The sequence below is a fragment of the Sceloporus occidentalis genome, unplaced genomic scaffold (genome assembly GCF_023333645.1).
Source record: "Sceloporus occidentalis isolate IW3139 unplaced genomic scaffold, rSceOcc1.0.p SCAF_1, whole genome shotgun sequence".
NCBI lineage: Eukaryota > Metazoa > Chordata > Lepidosauria > Squamata > Phrynosomatidae > Sceloporus > Sceloporus occidentalis.
This window is the reverse complement of record NW_028316981.1, coordinates 62,410,183-62,435,411: the sequence shown is the minus strand read 5'-3', so window position 1 is coordinate 62,435,411 and position 25,229 is coordinate 62,410,183. Positions and strand designations below refer to the sequence as shown.

The following is a 25,229-nucleotide window of genomic DNA, read 5'->3' as shown; positions in this document are numbered from 1 at the left end:
GTCTCTATATAGAACCACTGCCTTTTTTCCTTTGTGAAGCTAGCCACAATCCATACTCACAACCAACCTACCTGAAGTTGCTACTACATTTTTACCAGTCTATGTGACAATGTAACTGTTTTGACATTTTTCATTTTTGCACATTTACACAAATGTACACTCTTTAAAATGTACAAAATTTTTCCAGAACTAAAAATAAAACCACACTGCCCGAGACAAGTAGAGTGATTAACAAACAACTATTTTTATGTGTTAGCAAAGTGTTTCAACTTCTACCTTTTTCATTTGTACATATATATATATACAGTGGTCTGGGCATGAGGGCAAGGCCGTTCACCACCCCCTGCACTGGATGGTAACAACAACAACAACCACAAATCACAGTACATCAAACTGTAATAAATACAGCCACATTGATGGGCTAACATGCACTGGTCACCACATTTAATAATATGGAGTGCAACCGTCCAGAATTGAACCCCATGGATGGGAAGGGTCCACTCCACATATACACTTCACAAGAGCAAATATGAACAGGGTTGATTCTCCCAGTATTTTGACATAATAATAAATATGCATGCCATCATGTGGTGTCTGAATGACTGACATAATCATTACCGGCAAGAAAACAATCACATTGTTACTGTTGTTTTTTTATAAAATAGGCAGCAAAAGAAAAAGAAAAAGAAAGAAAAAAGAAAAAGAAAAGACAGGTAAGGAGAACTATTGGGGTACAATTTATACCCCCTGTAGCCTTGCTTTCTCCCAAAATATCTTCAACAGAAACTTAGTTCATATATCTCAAGAATGAACTGAAACATCTGTAGAAGCACAGAAGATGGGTCATACCTTATATTTCCATTTTGCTTCTGTTTTGGTCTTATTTTGCTCCCGAATTTCAAACTTCTCCACCTCATTTTGCTTTTCAGCAGGTTCTTTATTAGGAGGACTCACAGCATTCTTGGCAGCCTAGTTCAAATAAACAAAGAAAAAAACCAAAAGAAAACTCAAATCAACAGATTATCTCAAATGCAGAAGCTCTATTAGGTCTTTAGGAATGTGGAGTGATGAACTTCAGTGGAGAGCCCACCAGTGCCAATTCTACCACAGTTGTGCTATTGGAAGATAATGGAAGGATAGTGCTATAGTGCTCTATAGTTCCACATAGTCACACAATTGTGCTATAATTATGAAATAAAAATGAAGCAAAAATACAGTCAGGTTGTACAAATAAAATCCAATCATGTTACAGTATCATTAGTAGATCATGATTGGACATTTTGTGCATGCATCCTTATCATGCTATTGTGCATGTCTGAAAAATGTGGTTCCATCCCAAACACAACAAAATAAATTTTCCATATTTAAGAACATAATATATATCCAGTTCAAATAAAATAGTGCACTATACCTGAAAATAAGAAAGAAATCTACTCCAAAAATGAACATAGCAATGAGAATGAATTGCCTGCGTCCAAATACAGTCTGGGAAAAGGTCCCCGATAGAGATCTCCAACAGTGTGAATGCATCGTTATTACTTTCCACACTTTTCCAATAGTGCTTCATTCACACTATTGACAAACCATTCACAGGGTTTCCCCATGAATGAGTAGTTACGAGAAGTTAAAGGTTATAATTATACGTTATACAGGATGAGTGTGACATCATGGAGAAAATCTTTGCATGATCGTGCTATAGTGATGGGAGTATTCCATTTTTCTCCCATTTTTTAATCCCATGTGATAATCTCCTCTGTTACAGTGGAGGCCTGTGTCACCTAAGAACCTTGAAATACAGTCGGCCCTTCTTATACACGGATTTTTTATACACGGATTCAAGCATACACGGTTTGAAAATGTCCCAAAAAAGTATAAATTTACCTTGATTTTTCATTTTTTATAAGGGACACCATTTTGCTATGTCATTATATTTAATGGGACTTGAGCATACACGGATTTTGTTATACACGGGGGATCTTAGAACCAAACCCCAGCGTATAACAAGGGTCCACTGTACCCGGTTTCTTGATGGTGGGAAGAACCCTCACATATAGTTCTTCTGCATGGTCCATTGCAAAGGATCACTCTCCACGTGTGAAGATAACAAGGGTCTAACCAGAGCTAGTGCATTTTCCTTTTAATGTGCTTACTTTCAACTACATTCCTAACACTTTGATTGTTAACTAGTTTATCTTCTATTAATTACATATGCTAATTTGGTCAGTATGAATTCTCAGAACAGTAACAGCGAAAATGTATCAGGAATTTATAGACAGCTACATAAAATGCCAGCATTGTGTGGTGGTTTGAGCTTTGAACTATGACTCTGGACACCAGGATTCGAATACCTGCTTGGCCATGGAAACCATGGGTGACCTTGGGCAAATCATATTCCCTCAGCCTTGGGAAAACAACAGCATGCCCCTTTGAATTGCATAATAGTGTCACTTTAGGATGGCCATAAGTCAGAAATGACTTGAAGGCACACAACAACAACAACAATAACAACATCAAATGTCAAGCTTAGAGGAAACAGAAAATTATTTCCCTATGCTATGAATTGTTAAGGAAAAAGCAACATGGGATATACAGTGAAAGAAATAAAACATGTATGTGAGAGTCAGGATGACTCAGCAGAAGCAATTAGAAGCCACACAGGTGTAAAAGGTAATGCAATTAACAAGTCCTAAATGCCAAGGACAGAAGTGTAAAGTGGATAATTGAACACACCTGAGAATTGTTAAGTGGTCAAGGCTGAGATGATGAAATCATTAATTGTGGGTTGAACCAAGAGAGCCAATGAGAGTGGATGTACACGCCCACTGGGTGGAAACAGACAACAGTGGGTGGTATTTTGCAATGACTATAATAATGGCTATGAATCCCAATGTATTTTGTGGGTAGTAGTGGATAGTAGTGAGGAGTTGTAGTGGGGTTGTGTTGGATAGTTTTGGAGCTGTATATAGTAGAATAAAGTAGATCTTTTATATAAGACTACAGAGTTGTCTGGTGTCTTGAGTGAAGATACAAGAGCCAGCTGGATCCTGAAGAAGTGGGAAGACTTCTGTGGAAGCAAAAGTGAGAAGGCTTGGAGAGTTTGTCAGGGTCTTCAGCCTATTCTCTGTAACTCTGCTGCTTTAGAGCAAAGCTTTAACCACTGACCAAAACTGGTCAGCGCCGGTGCGTAACAAGGTGGTGAGTTCGAGCCAGAGGTGAAGAGCTACAACTCCCATCATCCCTGACATGAATAACCTGCCAAAACCAAGATAATAATGAAAACCTGCCAGTCTTCGAGCTTATTATGAATAGTTTCTCAGTCTGAAATATATATAAAGCAGTTCCATGTCTAGAGAACTGTGTGCACCTTCTTTCCTTGTTATAGATGGCTAATTGCCAGATTTCAAACCTATTTACATAGGTATGGGACAGACCGCCCCAAAAGGGTGGACTGCCAGCGGCTTATTTCCCTCCGGAGGGAAGCCTCAGCCACCAAACCATATGGCTTCCCTCCGGAGTAAAAAGAACCCAGTGTTTCCAGGTTCTTTTTAAGGAGCCAGAGTGACACCACGAGTTTGCTACTGATGCACTCGTGATGTAAGCGACGGGCGGTGCCATACAGACGCTGCGCAGCACTTACATTACAATGGTGACACCTGTGTACACAGGACGCTGCCATTAGTATGCCACCACTCTGTACTAGGGTTAGGGACCATGTGATTGGTGCGCGGTCCCTAATCCTAGTTTCGCCGCCACCACACCACAAAGTGCTGTCTGTATTAGGCCATAGTTTTCCAACCAGCAATCATATGTTTTAGTAACAGTTTCTCCAATATTTACAGTACTGTGTAATCTGTGTAAACAACAACAGGGATAATAGCAGCAACAATTCATAAACTCTCAGTTGGAAGACTGACCGCTTGACTCCATGATAAATTGCACCAAGGGCCCATGCCTTTAAAGGAGTAGTAAGGCCCTCAGCCAGTGAAGCACTCTACATCTACCATTTCGTGTCAAAGTATCAAAGTATAGCTGTCTGATCTATGCTAACAGACCATTAAGGGAGCTGAAAACCTGTGCAACCAAGGTTCTATCACCCTTGGAAGCTAATACAGTATATAGAAACTTCCCCTGTTCAGTCAATATATGGATGTCCAGGACATCCATACAATGTGTGACCTAGGGGTGGGTCCAGCACTGCTACCCCTTCCCAAGGTATAAGGGGTTCTTCAGACACAAATTGTTCTTTCTGAACATCTCTACTCACCTTTCCCTTCTTTGGTGTTTCAATCTTGGTTAGGGCCTCTTTTGTGTGAGCCTCAAGAAGGTCCAAGTTAGGAATGGCAGGTTGAGGAGGAGCTTCTTTTGTTTTCTTGCCTTTTTTCTTCCCTTCACCCTTCACCTTTGGTGCCTTGGGCGGTTTGGGAGGCTTGGGAGGCTTGGGGGGCTTCGGTGGCTTGGGAGGCTTGGCTAGTTTAGCAGGTTTGGGGACTTTCGTTGCTTTTGGAGTTTTCTTCTTGGGGGCTTTTTCAACTGGTGGTGGCGGAGGTGGCGATGGTGGGGGTGGTGGGGGTGGTGGAGTCCGTGGTGCAGGCGATGGTATTTCTTCTTTCTCCACTGGACTGACCTCCTCAACATTCACACTGGCACTCACTTCAGGTTTATTGACTTTCAAAGCATTCTAGAGAAGAGAACATGGACAAGGATTCAGAGCAAGCTGTCAAAAATGGATCCTTGAATCCCTACATGGTGTGTTCTAAATCTACTTTTAAGCTGAGGAAACTCATTAAATGAACGGATCTTACATAAATGTTGACTTACCAAATTCCCATTTATGTCTCCATGCTTTCTGACCACATTTCTCCATCAATGATGAAATGTAGGAAACAGAGGAAGGCACAGAATCATATGGGAAAAATCACATTTTGATCCAGATTCTGATGCTGATAAACCAAGTGATCCTCCCTATCCCATATCATTTCTGGATTTCTAAATTGCTAGTGCAGAGGGGATGAAGCTAAGTATGGAGGGACCTTGATCATGGGTAAGTCACACACTTTCACCTTCAAAGGAAGGCAATGGCAAAACCTCCTCAGAACAAATCTTGCTAATAAAACCCAGTGATGTTTACTTTAAGGTTGCCTTAATTTGGAAACAACTTGAAGGCACACAAGAACACCAACAGTGTATGGTTCTGTCAGTTTTATTAGCCTTTCTGAAATGCACAACCTAATAAGCCTACTATATCTATTGTAAAGATTTAAATGAATGTTGAAGACTTTAATACTGAGCATCAGCATAGCAGTATGTACTTATTTTCTAGCATACTCTGTATAATTTCTACAGATTTCAAAGGCAAAACATAAAGGGGTGGTCCAGTGCCATGTAGAAACTCTGCAGAAATGTACAGATATAATAGTCATATACTTGCATAATTCAGAAATGCAATCTGTGTTAGAAAAATGATTACCCCCTAATTATAATTATAAAGGCGGTAATTTATTATTTGCTTGGCTTGTTCCCTTGTTCTTGCTTTTACAATTTCTAACATCTGAGTATTCTCTTTTTATTTCTTTTTGCTAAAACAATAGGAAATGAAAGAGAAATGAAGGCAGTGCTTTGTTTAAAAATGCTAATCAGTTTTAAGAGAATGCAAGTCAAATCAGTTGGCATCGAAGAAATCAAACTGAATTATATTTTCCCCCAAGGTAAAAAAAAAACATATTAAAGATGTACAATAAAAATTAACAGTGTATGACAAATTAAAATGAAGTTATTTTCTATTTATGCTGTTATTTTAATAATTATCAAAATCCATATGTTACATGTTCATAGTATTAGAAGATTGGTTCATTTAGTGAAACTGAATGGTGAGAGACAGAAAGAAGCACTTCATCATATAGCACAGAGGGTGCATCTACACTGCAGAATGAATGCAGTATGACAATCCCATGGTTCAATGCTATGGGATTCTGGGATTTGTAGTTTTGTGAGCTATTTAGTCTTCTCAGTCAGAGAGAAAGCTCTGGTGCCACAACAGGATTGCACTGGATGCAGCCACGACAGTTAAAGCAGTGTCAAACTGCATTAGTGTGGCAGCAGCCAAAGTGAACACTATGGAATTCCTTTCCAGAAAATGTAATAATTAGTGCCAGTTCTGACTCCTATGAAAGGGGATATGAAAGAAAAGGCTTTAAATGACTAGTACTCAGAATGGATCTATATAGTTTATACAAGCAGGAACACTATGAGTGAGAAAATGTTACTTCACTTATGTCCTACCTGTGGACTTCCCATCAACAACTACTTGCTACTATGGAGCTAGTGTGCCTTTGCTCTGATCCATCAAGTCAGTTGTTATGTCTTTATGTAAATCTGTAGGTCTGACCAAGAACTCATTGACAGAGTAAGCACAATTAATTTCCATTGGTTTCAGTGAGAGGAAAGCTACTATCCTAGACAGATCTATTCTTGAACTCAGCAAAGCTAACATCTGTATTCTCTCTGGGAAGTTACCCAATACCCAATAAACCAACAAATCAGGTCCAAACTCAGTATATGGTGCCAGTGTAAGATGTACTTGAGAACAGATATACTATACAGAACAGGGATTTCTAACAGAAAAGGGATTACTGATGGAGACTGCTTCTAAGGCCATACATGTCATCCAATTCAACCAATTGTTATAACCTGGCAATACAGTTTTTTTTAGATTTAAAACCAGAAATAAAGGTTAAACTTCATAAGGATGCATGCAATCTGTTTCTTATAGAAATACACCAGTGTCTCTGTTTGTATAGAAGAATACTGCTAGCCTTACAGGGAACCTTTGGGTTTGAATTAGTGTCAAAAGATCCATCTGTTAAATACAGGGATGCATAACATTTGGCACTGTACAGAGAAATGCAGGAAGCAATTGACATCTAAAACAGAATACCAACCTCACTTAATCTTATTTCTTTGGCAAGGTCCTTAATGAGTTGTGCTGGTTTAAAATGTTCTGGGAGTTCATCTTCATGGTCCACTAAAGCCTTGAATAGAACAAAGCAAAATACAAAGGCTTAAAAGTGTGTCAAGAGACACTATAATGTCACATTGTTAAAATCATGCATGACTAAATGTTACTAAGCACTTTGGTTCAAAAGAAAGTCAAATACAGCAGGGTTGTTTCTGCAAACAGAAAGGGCCCTTCTATGAATTGAAATGGGTTAGATCCAGCAGAGCCTTCCACAGGGGAAAGTGGAAACTAGTTTCCCTTTTTAGTGAAGGCTGCATGACACTTCCCACACTGTTTTGAATGATTCTATATATACTCCTTTTCCATGTAGGGATCCCCATTTCTAATTCTGCATCAGAGTCATTTTTATTCATTCCAATGCAAGCCAGTATGTTTCTTATCTGTCACTAAGGCTACCCTCTGGCAAGAAGAGGACATGATTCCCCTCACTCCCCAAAGTCTTCTCTGCAGTTTATATTATATTTGCTATTTTTGGAGCTGTATAGACTATGCTATGACACAGTTTTTCATAGTGGTTTGAGCACTGGACTATGACCTTGAAAACTAGGGTTCAAATCCCTGCTCAGCCATGGAAACCCACTGGGTGACCTGGAGCAAGTCACACTCTCTGCGCCTCAAAGGAAGGCAAAATCAAATCCCCTCTCAACAAATCTTGCTAAGAAAATGTTAGGGTAACCATCAGTCGGAAATGATTTGAAGGCACACAACATAGACTATAATACAAAATAATAATAATATTTTACTGGAAATTTGAGATACGAATAATTTATCTAGTTTTTTTTTAACTCAAGATTTCTAATATAGTACTTTTGTTTCTGCTACCAGAAATTTCTCCCATACCCATCCCTTTTTTGGAGTAACATGCAAACCTATAATGCAGACAGAGACTTACCTGCTTTTTTGTCCAAGCCCTGAAAGCACCATTTAGAATTTTTGCTCCCTGGACTAAATGAGGAGCAGGTTGCTTTCCAGCTTTGTGCAGTCCTAAACACAGAAAAGAATAGAATCCCATTCAATGAAAGCCAAAACGTTTTTACTACCGTAGATTTAATTTACAATGGAGAAATCTAAAAATATGCAAGCACTCTGAAAAACAATTGAAAGAAGTATATCTATGATGATAAATTTGCAGGTCCAAATTTAAGAATCTGTTTAAAATCTGAATTTGAAATTTAAAAAAATTATATTTGTATTCAGAACATGTTAAGACTTGATAATGAATTTCTTATTTGGTGAGAAAATGAAAACTGGCTGAAATCTCTGTCCAAACAAAGCTCAAATTGTCATTCAAGACATTACTATTTCAGATATTTAGAATTGCCTTCAGTACAGTTAGATTGAAAGTACAGTCAGCCCTCCACATTTGAGGCTTTGACTTTTGCGGATTTGATTATTCACGGATTTGATTAATATGTTCTCTCTGGGAATCTCTAGTTCCTGCAGCATGACTCTCTGGTCAAAATTCAGCAGAAGTCGCACTGGAAGAACTAGAGATTCCTAGAGAGAACACCTTTCCAGGCATTTGTAGGTCCTCCAGTGCAATTCTATGGTCCCCTTCTGGCAGATGTTGCCCACAGTATAGCAGTTTTACATTTCTATACTATTTCATTACTTAAGCACTCTCGGCAGTTTACAACATGTAAGCCAATTGCCCCCAACAAGCTGGGTATTAATTTTAGTGACCTATGAAAGGATGAAAGACTAAGGGGCTGTACCTACAGTCCCTAAGGGACAGCAGGATGCCTCCCCTTTCTTAGCTGAATTGGGACTGTGGCAACCTCATGCCATGGTCCTAATCTGGCATTTCAAGGGTGCTAAAAGGAGCCACTTTTTGCGGCTCCTTTTTGTGTCCTCTAAAGGACGCCATAGCCTTTGTAGTGCTGCTATACGGCACTCCTTCAGCACTGCGTTGTATGAAGCACCGTGATGCCGTGCACCATGTGGAGCGGCATCATGGTGACCTGGGGTTGGAATCAGGGTGTGTGTCATCTGGCCAATCTGAAGAGGGCCTCTGTCAACTTGGAGCACTCTAGGATCGAACTCCCAATGTTGTGGCTGCAGTACCAGCATTTAATCACTGTGCCACCAGGGCTCCTTATAACACATAGTGTTGTGCTGGAGGACCTGAAGATTACTAGACAGCTCTTCTCTCAGTTAAAAAATAGTGGGTTATTTTTATTTGTGGTTTTTCCACCTTCAGGGGGGTTCTGTGACCCTAACCCCAGTGAATGTGGTGGGCCCACTATATGCTTGTGCAGGTGGACTTCCCCACTTTCTCTCACACAGCTCCTGTAGACCTCAAGAAATGCCTGGAATGCTGGGCAGAGTAGCTTGCATGAATATATCATACTTGGGGAAGATGACTCCACATTACCTTCTACAAACCCTGTCCCATTTCTATGCCATACTGTACCCCTTCCCCCATTGCAGGAAGAATAGGGTGGATAGGATCCTTCTTCATGCAGACCTTTCACTGGTAATATGATATGAACTAGTCAATATTAACATTTAACAACAGACACAGGAGATTACTGTTAAACTTGTTTATTTTCATGTAATTTGTGTCTTAAATCCTAACCACTTTCATGGCTAAAACATGCAGTATATTTTAACAATTATACAAAATGCAAGTAGCATTTTGAGATTATTATGCAATGTGTTACATGTTCAGGGACTACTTGCATTTTCTATTAGGTACAGCATGAACATCCTGTTCCTATAATAGGAACATCAATGTTTTTGAAGTGTTTCAAAACTCCTTCAACTGCATGTATGAGCATTGCAATTTAAAGGTTTAACTGAATGAAAATGGGGATCTGTTTGGCACCAGTTTCTATGGCTGGGTGATACACTTCATGCCAAAGACACTGTGAATAAACATTTGAAAATGAAGAGACTCTTCACATAAAAGATTAGATAAAAATACAACAGCTGCATGCAGACTAGACACTAAGCCTGGATTGCTGAGAATTCTGGTTTATTGGTTTATTACTCGCATTTAGCTCCTTCCACAAGTAAGTGTAACAAAACTGACCAAAACATATTGGATAATGAAGCTAAAACTTCATAATTTTTCATTAAAACCATTTTTGTATTTAAAGTTATTTCACTGAGTTCTACTTGAATCGTAGAACCTCATTACTAAAGTGCTGCCTCTCAAAACTTTTAAGTGTGACTGTGAGGTTAAAAAAAGCATCCACAGTAAATAATACTATGGTTCAGGACATCACAGAACGGAAACAGAAGAGACACTTTTATTTACCTTTGAATGATTCCAGCAGGTGTCTTCCTGTGTACCAGCATGCCGTTTCAAAGTTGGGAAACTGGGTTAAGCTGACAATTTTTAATCGTCTTTCAACTTCATATGCTCTATGAAACATGGTTAAAAAAAGTTTCAGCTGAACAGATCACAAGCATCTTTGTAAAACAAAAGAATTATTTCTTCCATCATTGCATTGTAACACACCTGTGTGACATTTTGATTTCAATACAGTCTGCTATGCCCTGGCAACTGCTATGAAAATTACCAGCATAATCACAGGGGGAAAAAACTCTTTATATAATTCTTGCTGAGTACTAGTAGTAAGATTTATTCGGTCATTGACCAGTATACAAAATAACTTGATAAAACAATTGCAATTAATTCTTGCTGATTTTAAGTATAGAGTTATCACAGTACACTGTACCATATTTTTAAAGATATACTGTTCATCACAAAACAAGTATATAAAATTCACATTTGTAATATATATGTGTAGTGCAATACATGTTTATACATAATTAAGTCCTATTCATTCAATGGAACTTACACCTAGGTAACTGTGCATAACAAGGCAGCTAAAACCTCTTATTCATATCATGTCTAATATGAAAATTTCAGTCAGTTATTAAGTGAGCTAAGAGTTATAATTATCAATTAATTTTTTTCAAAGTGACAAAGGAAAAACTAATTTGTTTTGTGAAATTCACTGATTTTTTTTTAACATTTATGCTAATTCAACATTATGAGGTCAAACTCATAATGATAAGAGAAATAAAAAAAATGTTAAGGAAACCAGTATAGTGCTATATTAGAACTTAAGAAAATATTTAGTTGTTTCCCAAACGCATTGGACTGGATCAAGATTAACATGCATGCAGCAAGTATGGTGGAAAGCATGGTGGAATGGGATATGTGCTTTGTGGGCTGATTGGGAAGGCATGATCTGCTTAATTTCACAGACAGTACCTACATACAATTTTCAGATATTTCATTCCCATGCTCAGCCCTCTCCTTGCAAAGGAAACATTCAGTAGGCTATCTTGACCCTCTGGGTAGCATTGTCAGGAAGCTGGAGGGGTCTCATAGGGAAGAGGGGCAACGAAGTCTGCTCCATCAACTCCACTGCACATACCTGGCTTGGATCCAACCTATCATATAATTAGATTTTGACGTGGTCAAATATTATCCAATAAAGACAATGTAAGTACCTTACCTCATCTGCATTTCAACACTTAAGCTATGTAGAAAATGTCCTGCAAAAGCTAGGCAGTCCACAGGAGTTAAAGTTGCATAAATCCATCCTGAAATAGAGAAGGGGAAACAGCTCCTCTTTAAAAACTGAACTGAAATAAACCAGGCTCTTAATTCTTGAAGGTCTGTGTTCATTCATGATGTTTCTTTAAATGTGATTGAAATGCCTTTCCCCTGGAGAACCACCAAAAAACTAAGAAGGTTTTTGGTTTTTGTTTTTGTTTTTTTTTATGGTTATTACCTTTAAAGCCCTACATGGTTTGGGTCTACATAGGTTACCTATGGAATCATTTCCTCTGGGAAGACATTTACTTCAATTGGCCAGGGCAATAGGAGTAGTAGTAGTAGTAATAATAATAATAATTGCTGGTTGTTGTTCTTGTTGTTGTTATGACATTATGACAAGTCATAATTTTGTGAATAATTTTGTTCACATTTGCTGAGCAAGTACGACTACTGAATTGAGCTGGGAAGACTTTACAGAAGAGAATGTGGCGGATGATAGGAAAGTGATTCAGTCTAGGTCCTTTCAAACTATCTGACCTGGAGAACTGGCCATTTCCCCCCACTGTGCCAGGAACCAGTACCATATTTTTGCCTAACACATACAACTGTTTCTTTCTTTCCTGGATACTTGCCCAGGACTGGCAGCCAATGGATTGGGGGCTAGGACCAGTCCAAAGACCACCACTTTGAGTAGCTTTTTGCAGGTAGCAGTTCTCTCTTAAAGATACTGGCAGCCATGCTGACACCTAGAGATGTCCTTTGCTAGCAGCTTTACTCTCTACCAGACATACCCCTATACCTCTAACTTTGTAGCCCAGTTGTAGGGTAGAGGATGAAAGAGCCTTCAGGAAACACAACAGGTAAGATAAGCACCCACCTCCACCAAGATATTTCATTATAACATGTTTACTCGTGCATTAGCATTATGCAGAATATATGGAATGTATTTTGCCTCACATCATTCCATCCTCTCAAAAGATAAATAAATCTATAAATCTGAATTTCAATGGCTAGGTGCTGGGGGTTTTCTTCCATGTATTGAAGTATTCTCTTCAGAGTTTTAAAAAGCAAAAGTCACATTTACATACTGCTGTCCAACTGATATTTGAAACCTTACTGGCTGGTACTTCTCTAGAATATTGCTGAAAATTTCATGACTTCCACATGGTTTCTACCTCCAGGGTTCAAATCAAGAAATACATTCAGTATAAACACCCCATGTTTAATTATAACAGCACCCTTACCTGATGGGATAAAGAGTGTTTGTCCTTGTTTCACTGTGCATTTGTAACATTTATCCACTTGGTCAGCAAAAAACATCTCACTATTATTGGCCGCTGACTGCCAGCGTTCATAAAGGGAAATATTTGCAGAAGTTGGTTTGATGAGATAAAATATTTTTTCTCCCTGAAATAGAAAGAGTACTTTTGTTGTCCAAATCAGGTGAAATCACACTGTTAAGTCATTTGAAGTCTTTCTGTCCCAGCAGGATCCAAAGGACATTTGGGGAGGAAGGTTCTTTTTAGTGGCTTCACAACTACCTTCAATTTGTTCCTTTCTCTGCCTTTCTTTGGTCGGTTGAGCTGAGCTGTGTCTTTAGCTGCATGGCTTTTAAAATGGTAGCTGGTTTTATCCCTTGTATTTTAGTTGGCTGTGTGTATTTTATTGTTGCTTGCCAACTTGGATACTGCACATGGAGAAGCAATGTATATGTTTAGCTACTAAAGAAATAAGCAAACTGGATGTTATTTAAACCAATGCTCCTCAGGCTGATATGGGGGACCAGCAATTAATTTCTTCCGATTACTGTATTTGTACCCGGTGGGACAACTGTTTTGTTCTTTCACGGACCAGCAGCCAATGGCTCTGAGACTGACACTGATCTAGGGGATATCACTTTGCGTAGCAAAACAACATATGCCTAACATAACATATGCTAACATAACCTGTAGCTCAGGTTTTGTTTTTTGTTTTTACATCTTCAGATCTTTCTGATTTTCATCCAGTAAAAGGAGCTGTCCACTTCAGGCATGACTATGCTCCCACAGTGATTGCACAAACATATAAGTTGTAGAAACAGGAATGTCTATTAAAACTACAACTGTGGTTATATGCAAAGTCCACTGCGCTTGGTTGTACTATACATATTATTAAAGGACCAATGAAAAGATCTCAGAAGTACAAGCCTTGTAATGTAATTAATCACAACACATGGCAGTGGAGACTGGTGACTTCCATGTCAATGGACCACTCTGGGCATCAGTCTGAATTTCAGCGCCGATGACTAAGATACTGAATGTTCAGCACTTTGGGCAGCTCTTTTACACTTTGTACAGAAAATCCAAACGGATTCAGGTTCCCACTGGCATGGAAACAACCATGCAATTCTGATCCAGTGAGGGAAACATGGACCAAGCCTGGTGTTCTGTTCCTGAAGCTATTCCCATCTCCTTTCCAAATGTCTGGCCAATTATATTTGCAGAAAAAGGTTGATTTGACTAAGGATGTAAATGGGCCCAAAAATAAATGCCCCACATGATTAAATAGAACTTATCATAAGTACAGAAATACCAACTTTGGTATTTAGTTAGAGGGGTGTATTATGTGCAGGTGAAAGTACTAAACTTTGATTAAAGACACATGGCAGGATGGAGTAAGTGTTTCTCAAATGTTGGTGAAAGCTTCTTATTATACAAATAGTTATCTTTTTGGTGTGCACTGACAGGTCTATTGGACAATGTCTGTAGTATTCAATATGTGTCCTAGTGAATGTGCGTGTTGGTTTTTTATGGTACAGAAAGAGTAAACCAGATTTTCAAAATCCCAGATAATTTACCTCAGTGGCCTCCATATCCAAAACAAAACTCAAGAATCTTATTTCCCTGTTAAAGCCCCAGGAACAGACTTCATACCACCAGAATTTTAAAAATCAAATATTAAGTGGTGGGAATCACTGCTCACTGTTATACTGAATTATCAACTTAAATTTATCCAAAATGCAATAACAGTCTTATAGAAAAGAAAAGTCCCAAAACTAAAATGAGCGTATTGCTAGCCTTTTGGTCAGTTTTGTGTAATCTGTAAACGGTATGCAAAACATTTATACACTAATTGGTTAGGTGAGGAAAGTGTTTTGTCAAAAGAAGAAGCAAGGTTAGGATAAGGCTGATTAACTATGGCCCCATAGAGACAGGCAAAAATAAAGCTGCTTTGGGTCACTTTGGAGGTATGCTGTTTCAATGATGCATGTGTCCGAAGAGTCCGGAAGCCATGCCAAAGCCACGCTTCAGTCCTAAGGACTGCATACCTGAAATATTGGAAAACATACCTGAAATATTGGAAAACTTTCTCAAATGCTCATTTGAATGTGCTTCTGTCAGCAATACTTGACAGTCAACACAGAAGAATCCCATTTCAGAGTCAGGTATGTGTACATGTAGATGGATAAATTGAAACTGTGGCCTGTGTTTTGTTATTTAGTCTTAGTATAGAGACTGATAGGGAGAGTTAATTTGCCTGTTTATTGCTGTCTTGACCAGAACATTTATCTGATTATTCTGAGAATTTTCTCCTTGAGGACAAGGATTATGCAGTTACGCTTAAAAAAAGAATTACGGTAAGCAGCTGCTATTGAAATATAGGCAACAAGCAAATACTGAGTTTTAAATTTTTATAATTCACGCCTAAATGAACTCACTGATTTTGTATGCTTGTCAAGGATTTTTTATTTCATTACCTATGATACTTGTTTAATATATGATTGTTGCACTTTCAGTATCTTTTAATGTTGGTCCTGTGAAATTAAATCAGTGATTTTATGTGTGCCAAAGCCCTTCCATTTCAGTACCAGAGATTTATTTCTCATTGCAATGGACATTGGCTTGAGGTAAACAAAATTTGATTTGACATTATAGAGGTTTTAGGGAATATTAGCAAAATAGTTGCCCAAAATAATTAATTAAAACTAAAGCCCCATATGTATTTTTATTAAATGTCATTCCCTCATTTTAGCAGTAGAGCTTATGTAGGAACTGAAGATGGCCCTGTAAAAAGGGCTACAATAATTCTCTGAAGATGCCAGCCACAGTTGCTGGCGAAATGTCAGGAAGAAACTCTTCTTGGCCACATAGCCTGAAAAAAACCACAAAAAACCATGGATGCCGGCCATGAAAGCCTTCGACTTCACATTGGCTACAATAATGTTTGTTTTAAAAAGATGAATAAAGCATCTTACTTTCAGGACATGATACCAGGCTGAGGCTCCACCGGAGTCTATGTGAAAATCTGTATAGCTGTCCTTCACACAGATCAGGCAGTATTTGGTCACTTTGGGTTTTGCCAGCAAAGCATCATCAGGCCAGTAATTGTGTACCCAAGAGAGTTTCTTGACAATATCAGGAGATTCTACAAAACTGGACATTCTGTTTGAAGATAAAACAAAATGTAAAAGATATGAATTAGCATAAAGCATACTGTCAGAGCTCATCTCAATAGACACATTTCCAGGGCTAGTTTCATAACATGTCATGACAACTGACAAATGATGCAAGTAAAAGAAAGAGCATTTGAAAAGACATCTTTAGGGTATATGAACACCCTGAAGGGGCTGCCTTTGAAGAGTTTTTGGAAACTTCAGCTGGTCCAAAGAGCTGCAGCCAGACTGTAACTGGGGCAGGTCACAGAGACTGTACTATTCCCCTGTTGAAACAGCTTCACTGGATTCCAGTTTGTTTCCAGGCACAATTCAAAGTGCTGGTTATAATATATAAGGCTCTATATGGCTATCTGGAGCACCATATTTCCCTATATGAGTCAGCCTGGGTTCTTTCAGTCTCATCACCATTGCAAGCATGGCTGGTGCAGATGCAAAAGAGGGCCTTCTCAGTAGAAGCCCCTAGAGACTCTGGAACTCATTTCCTCTCCTTCTGTCTGCAGGCTGAAACCTTTTGTTATTCTGACAGGCTTTTAAAACAGAAAGGGGGTGCTATGTTGCTTTGAACTGAATTGTTTTTAATAGCTTTTATATTCTTCAGTTGCATTTTATTCTTTTTTTAACAGGATACTGTGTATACTTACTATGAAAAGTTTCATTCTATTTTAATGTTCACTTTTTGTATATTTTTATAAATAAACATCATCATTGCCGTCCACACACAACTGGAGAGTTTCACTGGTTCCTGCAGATAGAAGGGTAGCACCTATTGTGGGAAGGGATCCTAGAAAGAGTCTACATTCAGTGACTCTGAGGAGCAGAATAATATTAGGAACTCCAGGTAGCAATCCAGGAAGCTGCTGTATACTGAGGTGGAAGTCATAGGCCAGATTATTGAGTTATCAACTCTATGCTCTGCTTTAAACTTTAAAGCTTTAAAAAGTGCAGAATTCACCCAAATATGACATAGAGAGGGTAAGATATCATATGAAGTTAAATGCAGGCAATTAGAGCTGAGAGAGTGCGTGTCAGCGGAACTTTTAAGTCTAAGAAGAATGGCAGATGCTGCAGAACGTAAATAAGAGAAGGAAAATACCTGTACACTTGAAGCATTTGCGCCTTCACTCAAGAGCAGGGGACAATAGTAGATTTGGAATGAGGCTTATAGAGACACCTACCTTACCTTAAATCTGTACTTCAGTTGGATAAGAGCTAGTGTATACCTCCATTGTGAATTAATTTGATTGGTCACCTAATTAGCTGAGTGGAAATAAGGACAAAAGAAAAAAAAACTGAGATGTAGCTCTTATCAGGCTGCTTTCTACATGCCTCCAGTGCAGAAGACACTGTTTTGATAATGGCTGCATTAGAATGAAGTCTGTTAGAAATGTGTCATTCTTCAAACAGATGAGAATGTATACCTGAATGGATTATAGGCATAGGGGCAAAACACATGGGTAAAAGAGCTGCATTGGAGACAGCGGGTTTAGATGACACAGAAGGAGAAAGCGACTGGAAAGTGAAATGAAGCTGTGCTCCAGGGCTAAAAACCAGAGCAAAAAGAAGCTGGGATGCTTCATCTCAAGGAGGAAAATAAGCACCTTTGCACTGGCATATAAACAGGCTGGCAAAATCAAAAACGCAATTGCCAATAATGCAATAGATGTAATTACAACATATACAAACTAGACAGTTCAATTGGCAGGGGCATGAAGTAAAGAGAGCTCAAGGATGCACACATGGGGGGGCATAATCTAATTAATGTTTTCAATGCTTTTACCCATTACATATCACCACAATGGTGGGTTCAGACTCGAGAGGTGATACTTTGAATTTTAAAAAAAATGAATAAAATAAGTATCTGATCTTTTCAACTCTATTCTGTCTGTTCTGTTCTGTGTCTTACCACATCACTCTTTCGTTGTAACCTAATGAGGACACCAAGTTTGAATGCTTAATGACTACTGGAGCAGGAAAGTGGAAATTCAGGAATGGAAAGAAACTGGAATGTAGTGTTTGGAATTCTCAACAAAAGTACTGCACATTCCAACATTTTCCTGCAGTTACCACTTGATTACTCAAATCTGAGAAAGATATTCAGTAGTTGTGTTGGACAGGGAAGTTACTTTCTGTTGCTAATGGAGTTGAAATTTTATTACCTGTTTTTTATTGCCCTTTGTCTTTGGTCCCCACATAGAAAATAAGGAGAATGACCTTTGCCTGCACTGAGATCCCTCTAGGACAACTTAACTACAACGCAAACAACATCTGATACAGAATGTAGTCCTGTGATTTTAACATCATCATCTTTCTTCTCCTGTATGATTTTTTTTAACATCATTTGCCTGATGAAGAAGCCAGTGGAGCTTTAAAAGCTTACATGATTTATTTTATGGCAATAAAGGTATAATTCTTCTGTGTATTTCAAATATGAGAAGAATTCTTTTAGAGTGCAATCATGAGTATACATCAACAGAACTGACTTCTGAGTATGTATCTGTAACACTGGACTGTTAGTGCAGCTAGGCTTCTAAAGTGGGGTGGGCAACTTCGGAAGGATCAGGGGCTACACACAAATCTTGGGCATCTACCTACTCCCACAGGTCCCAAGAAACTATACTCTCAGTTTTCCAAATAGTTATTTATCCAATGCCTTGAAAACATAGCAGCTTGTTTAGAAAAGTGTAGATACAGACTTGTTTTCACTTGTTGCTTTTGCATTTACCTTTTGTGTGATACCATACATCCAAAATGCTCCCTTATGTTGCACAGCTCTTATGCTCTATATCAGGACAGAGCATTGGAGCCTGTTAATGTGTCAGGCTCTTTGTTAAAAAATACATTAATTGCAAGCTGTTGATTACATCAGCAGCATGTAATGATAACTCCAAACATTCTTAAGAATGAAATGTCTCCTGTCATTATTGCTTCTCCAGTAGAATGCAACCATAAAAATACCTATTGAAATTTACCTATAAGCACAGTGATTTGAAATTGCTTTGATCCATTTGTGCACAAAGAAGGGGTTACATTATTAAAACAATAAATACTGCTTAAAGAGCTATGGAAACTACAAAAAAATGATTTTGCAATTATCCTGCAGACTTTCTGTAATCTGCATTAATTATCACTTCTTTCTCTCGTCCAATAAGATGGAATTCTCTTCTAAAACAAGCATTGTTCATTTTGACTGTGCCAGAGTTCATAATTTTCTATGTTTATAAAGGAGCCTCCTTTCCCTATAATATTAATCTTTTCATGTGTATGTAGATTACCCAGGAATCCTACATGAAAAAAGAAGTTTAAATTACATGGTTCAGCTAATCATAAATTCATTGCTCCCCACCATAAGTGAAATTCCCCAGAACAAAGTTTCAGTAAATGCATGTTGAAATTAAATAATTTGTCTCAAAGAACTGTAATTGTCATTCATAGTGTAGAACAACTAAAAAACAAACAAACCCTAATCACATATGTGGTGGGGAAAAGATGGTTCTTTAGACTGATGGCCTCTAGCAAATGCATTGTTTCATTTAAAAAAAGAAAAGAGCAAGAAAAGAAAAGAAAGAAAAGAGCAAGAAAAGAAAAGAAGATGTTTTATAGTATCCTTAAGATAACAGATTTATTTTAGCATGAACTCTCCTGGATTACAATTTACTCCTTCAGACATATTGACAGAATACAATATTCATGGCTCAGATATCATTTATGCACAGTTACATGGTTGTGGGAATGGGATCAGGGTGAAATGGGATACTGATAAAGTCAATTCTATCACTGGTCATACACCTTCAAGGTCTAGTTTAGCATGGAAATCCTGACAGGATAAACAAATCCAGAGGTCTGATAGGCTGTTGGGCTATTAATTATCTCTGTTGTATTAAGACAATAAATTCTTATTTAATGAAAGGCAGCTTCATTGAAGTCAGTCTTTCCTTGAAGAGGAAAATGTTTTGTTTGTAATGGAAACCAGTACATTAATACAATTTGTGTGCCAAGAGGCCATTGTGGTTGTTGTAGTGTGCCTTCAAGTTGTTTCTTATTTATGGTGACCAAAAGGTGAACCTATCATGGGGTTTTCTTGGCAAGATTTGTTCAGAGGAGGTTTGTCATTGCATTCCCCTGAGGCTAAGAGTATATAACTGCCCAAGGTCACCCAGTGGGTTTCATGGCTGAGTGGACAATCAAATCCTGGTCTTTAGAGTCACAGTTCAACACTGAAACCACTATGCTACGCTGGCCCTCTAAGCCATTATCTCTGCTCAAACATTTACTAATAGACTGAAATTTATTATTGTATCTTAATCCACATATCCCCCTTACATCTTACCTTGTATCTGAAAATTCCAAGTTAATTACATTGAGGACTCGTTTCCTGTTGGTGCTGTAATAATAATCAACAAATTCCTTTAGCTTCATCGTGCAGTCTTTTTGCTTGGTGACATCAGTGACATCCACACTCCTTTCTGGTCCTAAAAATAAAGAAAGAAAAGCACTGAAGATATTGGTAATGTTAAACTGGGTCCCATCAGAGTTCTGGGGTGTGATAAAGCTCAGAGCACCTGTTATATCTTCTCTTTCATCCAATAAGCTCAGGGTGTGGCTCTCCTTTCTATTTATCCTCACAACTGTGTGAGATAGATAGACTGAGTGAAAGTGTCTGGCCCAAGTCACTGCATGGGTTTCAAGGCTCTGTGGGGGCTAGCCCCTGCATCTCTCAAATCTCAGGCTAAGTTTTTTAAGTGATGATGGGCATCACTTAAAATGTACATGCATGCTACTTCCCCTGGTCATTTTTGCAGTGTGAGGGAAGCCATACCCACTGCCCCTCAGACCCTGCCTTCTGATTTTGATGTAGCAATGGAAAAAGATTTAAAATAAACAACAACAATGTACATACATCTACATTTCCTATTTATAAGTGAAATCATTTTGTTTGGGGGTTTTTTGCCCTTTAAAATTTCTATTGGAAATAAAGTATGTGGGCTGGGTGCTTTTTGATCTAAAGGTGAGCAAAAACTTTTTCCACTGCTACACCTACCCTTTTGTTGTTGTGTGCCTTCAAGTCATTTCCGACTTATGGCGATCCTATCATGATGAACCTATCATGGGTTTTTCTTGACATGATTTGTTCAGAGGGAGTTTGTTATTGCTTTCCTCTGACGCTGAGAAGTGTGACTTGCCCAAGATGACCCAATGAATTTCATGGCTTAGCAGGGAATTGAACTCTGGTCTCCAGAGTCATAGTCCAACACTCAAACTATGCTACACTACTCACATGGAAAGCAAACCAAGCCTCTTAAATTGTTCTAACTTTCGAACCAACAATGGTTCCTGACATGAAACAATTAATGGCAGTGCCTGAAACATTGTCAGTGCTATATAAATATTCTGTGATGTTAATGATTTCCTGTACCTTAGCTCATCACTAACCAAAATGGAGACTATAGTCAAGAAATTAGCAGAAGTCTAAGACTCGGAAGGGTAGCCATGAATGCAGCTAGATAAAATCCTAAAGTGTAAGGACATCACATTAAATACCAAAATCAGAATCATCCAGGCCATAATATTTCCACTTTCTATATTTGGGTCTGAAAGCTGGATAGTGAAAAAACCCGATGAGAAGAAAATCAACATTTGAAATATTGTTCTGGAGAAGAATTCTATGAATACCCATGGTCTGCTCAGAAGAAAAACAAATGAGTTTTAGAGCAAATCAAGCCTAAATTCTCACTGGCAGCAAAGATGACTAAACTGAGGATATCATACTTTGGACATATTATGAGACAACATGACTCACTGGAAAAGACCAGAAGACTTGATAAAGTAGAAACAGGGAAAAGAGGGAAAAGATACAAGCATAATTAAATATATATAAATGTAACATTTTAGGGAGTAAACAACCTCAGACTGATAATATGCAGAAAGTCTAAGAACCTAAAAAATAAGGAACTACAGATTGAATATCCCTTATCCAAAATGCTTGGGACCAGACGTGTTTTGGGTTTCAGATATTTTTCTTTTCTTTTTTTCTTTTCTCTTCTTCTTCTCTCTCTCTCTCTCTCTCTCTTTTGAATACTTGTATTTGCATATACATGAGATATCTTGGAGGTGAGACCTGTCTGAATACAAAATTACATTTCATAGACACCATGAAAGGTAATTTTACACAATATTTTTAATAATTTTGTGCATGAAACAAAGTTTGTGTACACTGAACTATCAAAAAGCAAAGGTGTCACTATCACAGCCACCCATGGTTTTTATTTTATTTTATTTTATTTTATTTTATTTTATTTTTTGGGTTTTGGAGTATTTCAGATAAGGGAGGCTCAACCTGTACTATAGTAGGGAAACAAGGGACTAAAAGATCAGCAGTGAAAACTGTCTTCCAAAAAAGAAAGCCTTGCCAATAGCTAGCTTTGGGAAGTTACTTTTTAAAACTGTAGTTCCCAGAATCCCCCAACCAGCATGGTCACCATCGTAGTCCATTAAACTAACATCCCAAGTTCTCCCCTAATGCAGTGGCAGCTGATGGCTTCCAGGACAATGGGATGATGAATCCTCTCTAAGTTTTTGTCCAAATTTTAAAGGAGTTTGATAAGCCTTGGCACAATGGAAAACTCCCTGGAGTTCAAACTAAGCCCTGGAGAGCATTCACCACCCCAATGACATGGAAGCCACCCGTCGCCACTGCCCCAATGTAGGTACCATTGCTTCCACATCAGGGGAGTGATCCTTTCCATTTTTGGCTGCTTCCAATACTGCATGCTTTCTAGGATGATTGGTGTTGTAATACAACACATCTAGAAGATGCCAGGTAAGTCAGGCTGATTAAGAGCTCCTCTTTAGTTTCCCTATAAATTTACATAGGTTTAGGTTGATTGGGCTGTCTACTAAGCAGAAGCAACATACATACCAACATAGTTTTCGACATCACTAACATAAAAAGTTGGTGCAGGAACTGATATGCCTAAGCCATCCTTCTTCGGAACAAGAATAGGCTCTGTGAATCCATTTTCTTCCATGTATTCAACTGTTAGTTGGCTTCCGGTCACTTTTATTACCACATCTTCAGCACTAAACAGTCAAAACACATTTCAAGTTGTGTCAACTACAAAATTATTTCACGCCAAAGTTAATATTTTCTTTTTGTCACTGATGAAAACAGCATGCAAATCACTATACTGTTCTCCATATTAAACATGTGATCCTTTGAATTCCTTGCTTTACTTAATCAGGCAGTCAGATGAACATAAGGGATCTCAAAACAATATACGTGATCTCTGCGAAACATGCTACACTGTACAACCCTGCTGGCTGAAGAAGCCATGAAATACATAGTTTGCCAGCTACCTGACATGCCTATCAAATATTCAGGAATCCTGGAAACCATGTATCCCAGAATCCTTGACAGAGATAGCTATTTGAAAGTTCTAGATGCCAGGGAGCAACAGTGGCCTCAAAAAGAATCTTCTCAGTTGCCATTAGAGCCATCACTGTTGCTATACCCACCATTTGTTAGAGGTAAATGGAAAGGGCAATAGGGCAGAAGAGAGTTTCTGAAGGACCCATTGCCTTGAGTATGAAACAGCTTAATACAGAAGGTGCTAAAAGCCTAGGAAAATAGTGGTGGTGGTTAAGCAGATTTACCTATATGTTTCTTCATATATAATTATATATTGTTTTCAAGATCTAGGGTCTAATGTTAATCCTACTTAAGTCTGAGAGAAATCAATGTGATAAGCTGAATGAGAAATCAATATGATATATTAAATGCACTAAACTGTCCATCGATTTCAGTAGTGTGTAAACTCAATTTCTACAAATCAGTACAATGGGAAACAACTAAATAGCAGAAAAATGACTTAATGTATATACTGTACAATGCAATCTCCGCTCTGAGAGCCTTTAGGGTTGAAGGGCGGGGCATAAATATCGTAAATATATGCTGATGAGTCTAATTATTTTGTGTATTATATTTGCAAAATAGTAAAACAAAACATCAGTATTAATTATCTTGTTGCTCCTTTGGTGCTTTCTCTTTGTTCAAATTTTATTAAACTAAACAATGTTTCCATGTCATTAATGTTGTATCCATTAATCTAGAAAGACAAACTAATTACTTCACAATTTAATCAATGCTTAATCATTAGAAGTGATTAGTGCAAGGGTATAATGTTAACACACCCTGTACATTATTTTACTTAGGAAATGTTAACTGCCCTATTTGTGAATGGTAGTTTTCTTTTCCCACATGAAATATTATGTCAGGTAACTTTGGAAAAATTGTAGAGCCACTCACGTGTACTGTATATTGCAGCCAAAACCCATGTTTCAAGCTCGATGTCATCAAAATAATACTAGGAATATGTACGTGTTTTCTCTAAGTGATTAATTTTGAGCAGAACACTCTGTTACAGAATTGTCCCTCATAATTGGACTGAAAGAGCACAAATCACCAAGATGATTAAAATTCCATAATAACAGGTTCCAGGGGGAAACAAAATAAATTAAAAAATACTATGTACCTAATGTGAGATAAGAAACTACCATGCTTTATTAGTATGTAAAGGTATCTTGTAGCAGTAACTATGCAAAAGAGGTTGAAGGCTTGGTCTAGATCCTCAGATGCATCTACAAAAGCTTATGCTGCAACCCCTTTCATTCAGTTAGTTTCAAAGGTGCTTCAAGATCCATTTGCTTACTATATTCCAGACTAACACTGCTATGTCTCTGAATTCTACTATGTTTTATGTAAAGAGTTCTGCAAATATGTTAAAGACTGTTGCTCAACAAGCTTTAGCATTTATAATGTTATGCATTTAAGCCACTGTTTACATGTGTGTTCTAAAAACAGGCACCTAATGATAAATATGGGTGTCAGTCACAACCAGATCTGTACAGATTGCCAAAACCTTTTGAAATATGTTATTTAGAAGCATATATTGCATATGCCACATATACAAGCTACTTACTGCCTGTTTAAAAGTGTGTTAATATCTGTTTCTAAATAGATAATTGTGTATTGATTTGAAGTGGCATGAAAGGAAAATTGCGGCGATCTGATTAAACAGACATGTTTTTTTGTCATTGTATATTTGAAGAACACCAGGGAAAATTAGATATGCAGATAACTAAGACACAAGGTCTTCTAAGCAAGCATGTTGTCATACCCAAGATAATGTATCTTTCAAAAGAAGGTCATTGCAAAGGATAGCTGATTGCAAGGTTAATTTCTCTCTCAATATAGGCATTTAAAG

At 38.0% G+C, this 25,229-nt stretch overlaps 1 protein-coding gene across 3 annotated transcripts in view; it reads right to left on the bottom strand.

Annotated features, from left to right (window-relative positions):
• PHF2 (PHD finger protein 2) overlaps positions 1-25,229 on the bottom strand; it is a 170,177-nt gene that overhangs the window by 35,294 nt on the left and 109,654 nt on the right. For all 3 annotated transcript variants that reach the window (XM_089523013.1, XM_089523022.1, XM_089523017.1), the window contains exons 4-13: positions 22,886-23,046; positions 20,297-20,438; positions 15,769-15,955; positions 12,779-12,941; positions 11,491-11,578; positions 10,278-10,384; positions 7,908-7,999; positions 6,939-7,028; positions 4,265-4,678; positions 850-969 (exon numbers count right to left, since the gene is read on the bottom strand). In XM_089523013.1, the coding sequence (XP_089379139.1) occupies positions 850-969; positions 4,265-4,678; positions 6,939-7,028; positions 7,908-7,999; positions 10,278-10,384; positions 11,491-11,578; positions 12,779-12,941; positions 15,769-15,955; positions 20,297-20,438; positions 22,886-23,046 (1,564 nt within the window). The remainder of the gene's footprint in view (positions 1-849; positions 970-4,264; positions 4,679-6,938; positions 7,029-7,907; positions 8,000-10,277; positions 10,385-11,490; positions 11,579-12,778; positions 12,942-15,768; positions 15,956-20,296; positions 20,439-22,885; positions 23,047-25,229) is intronic.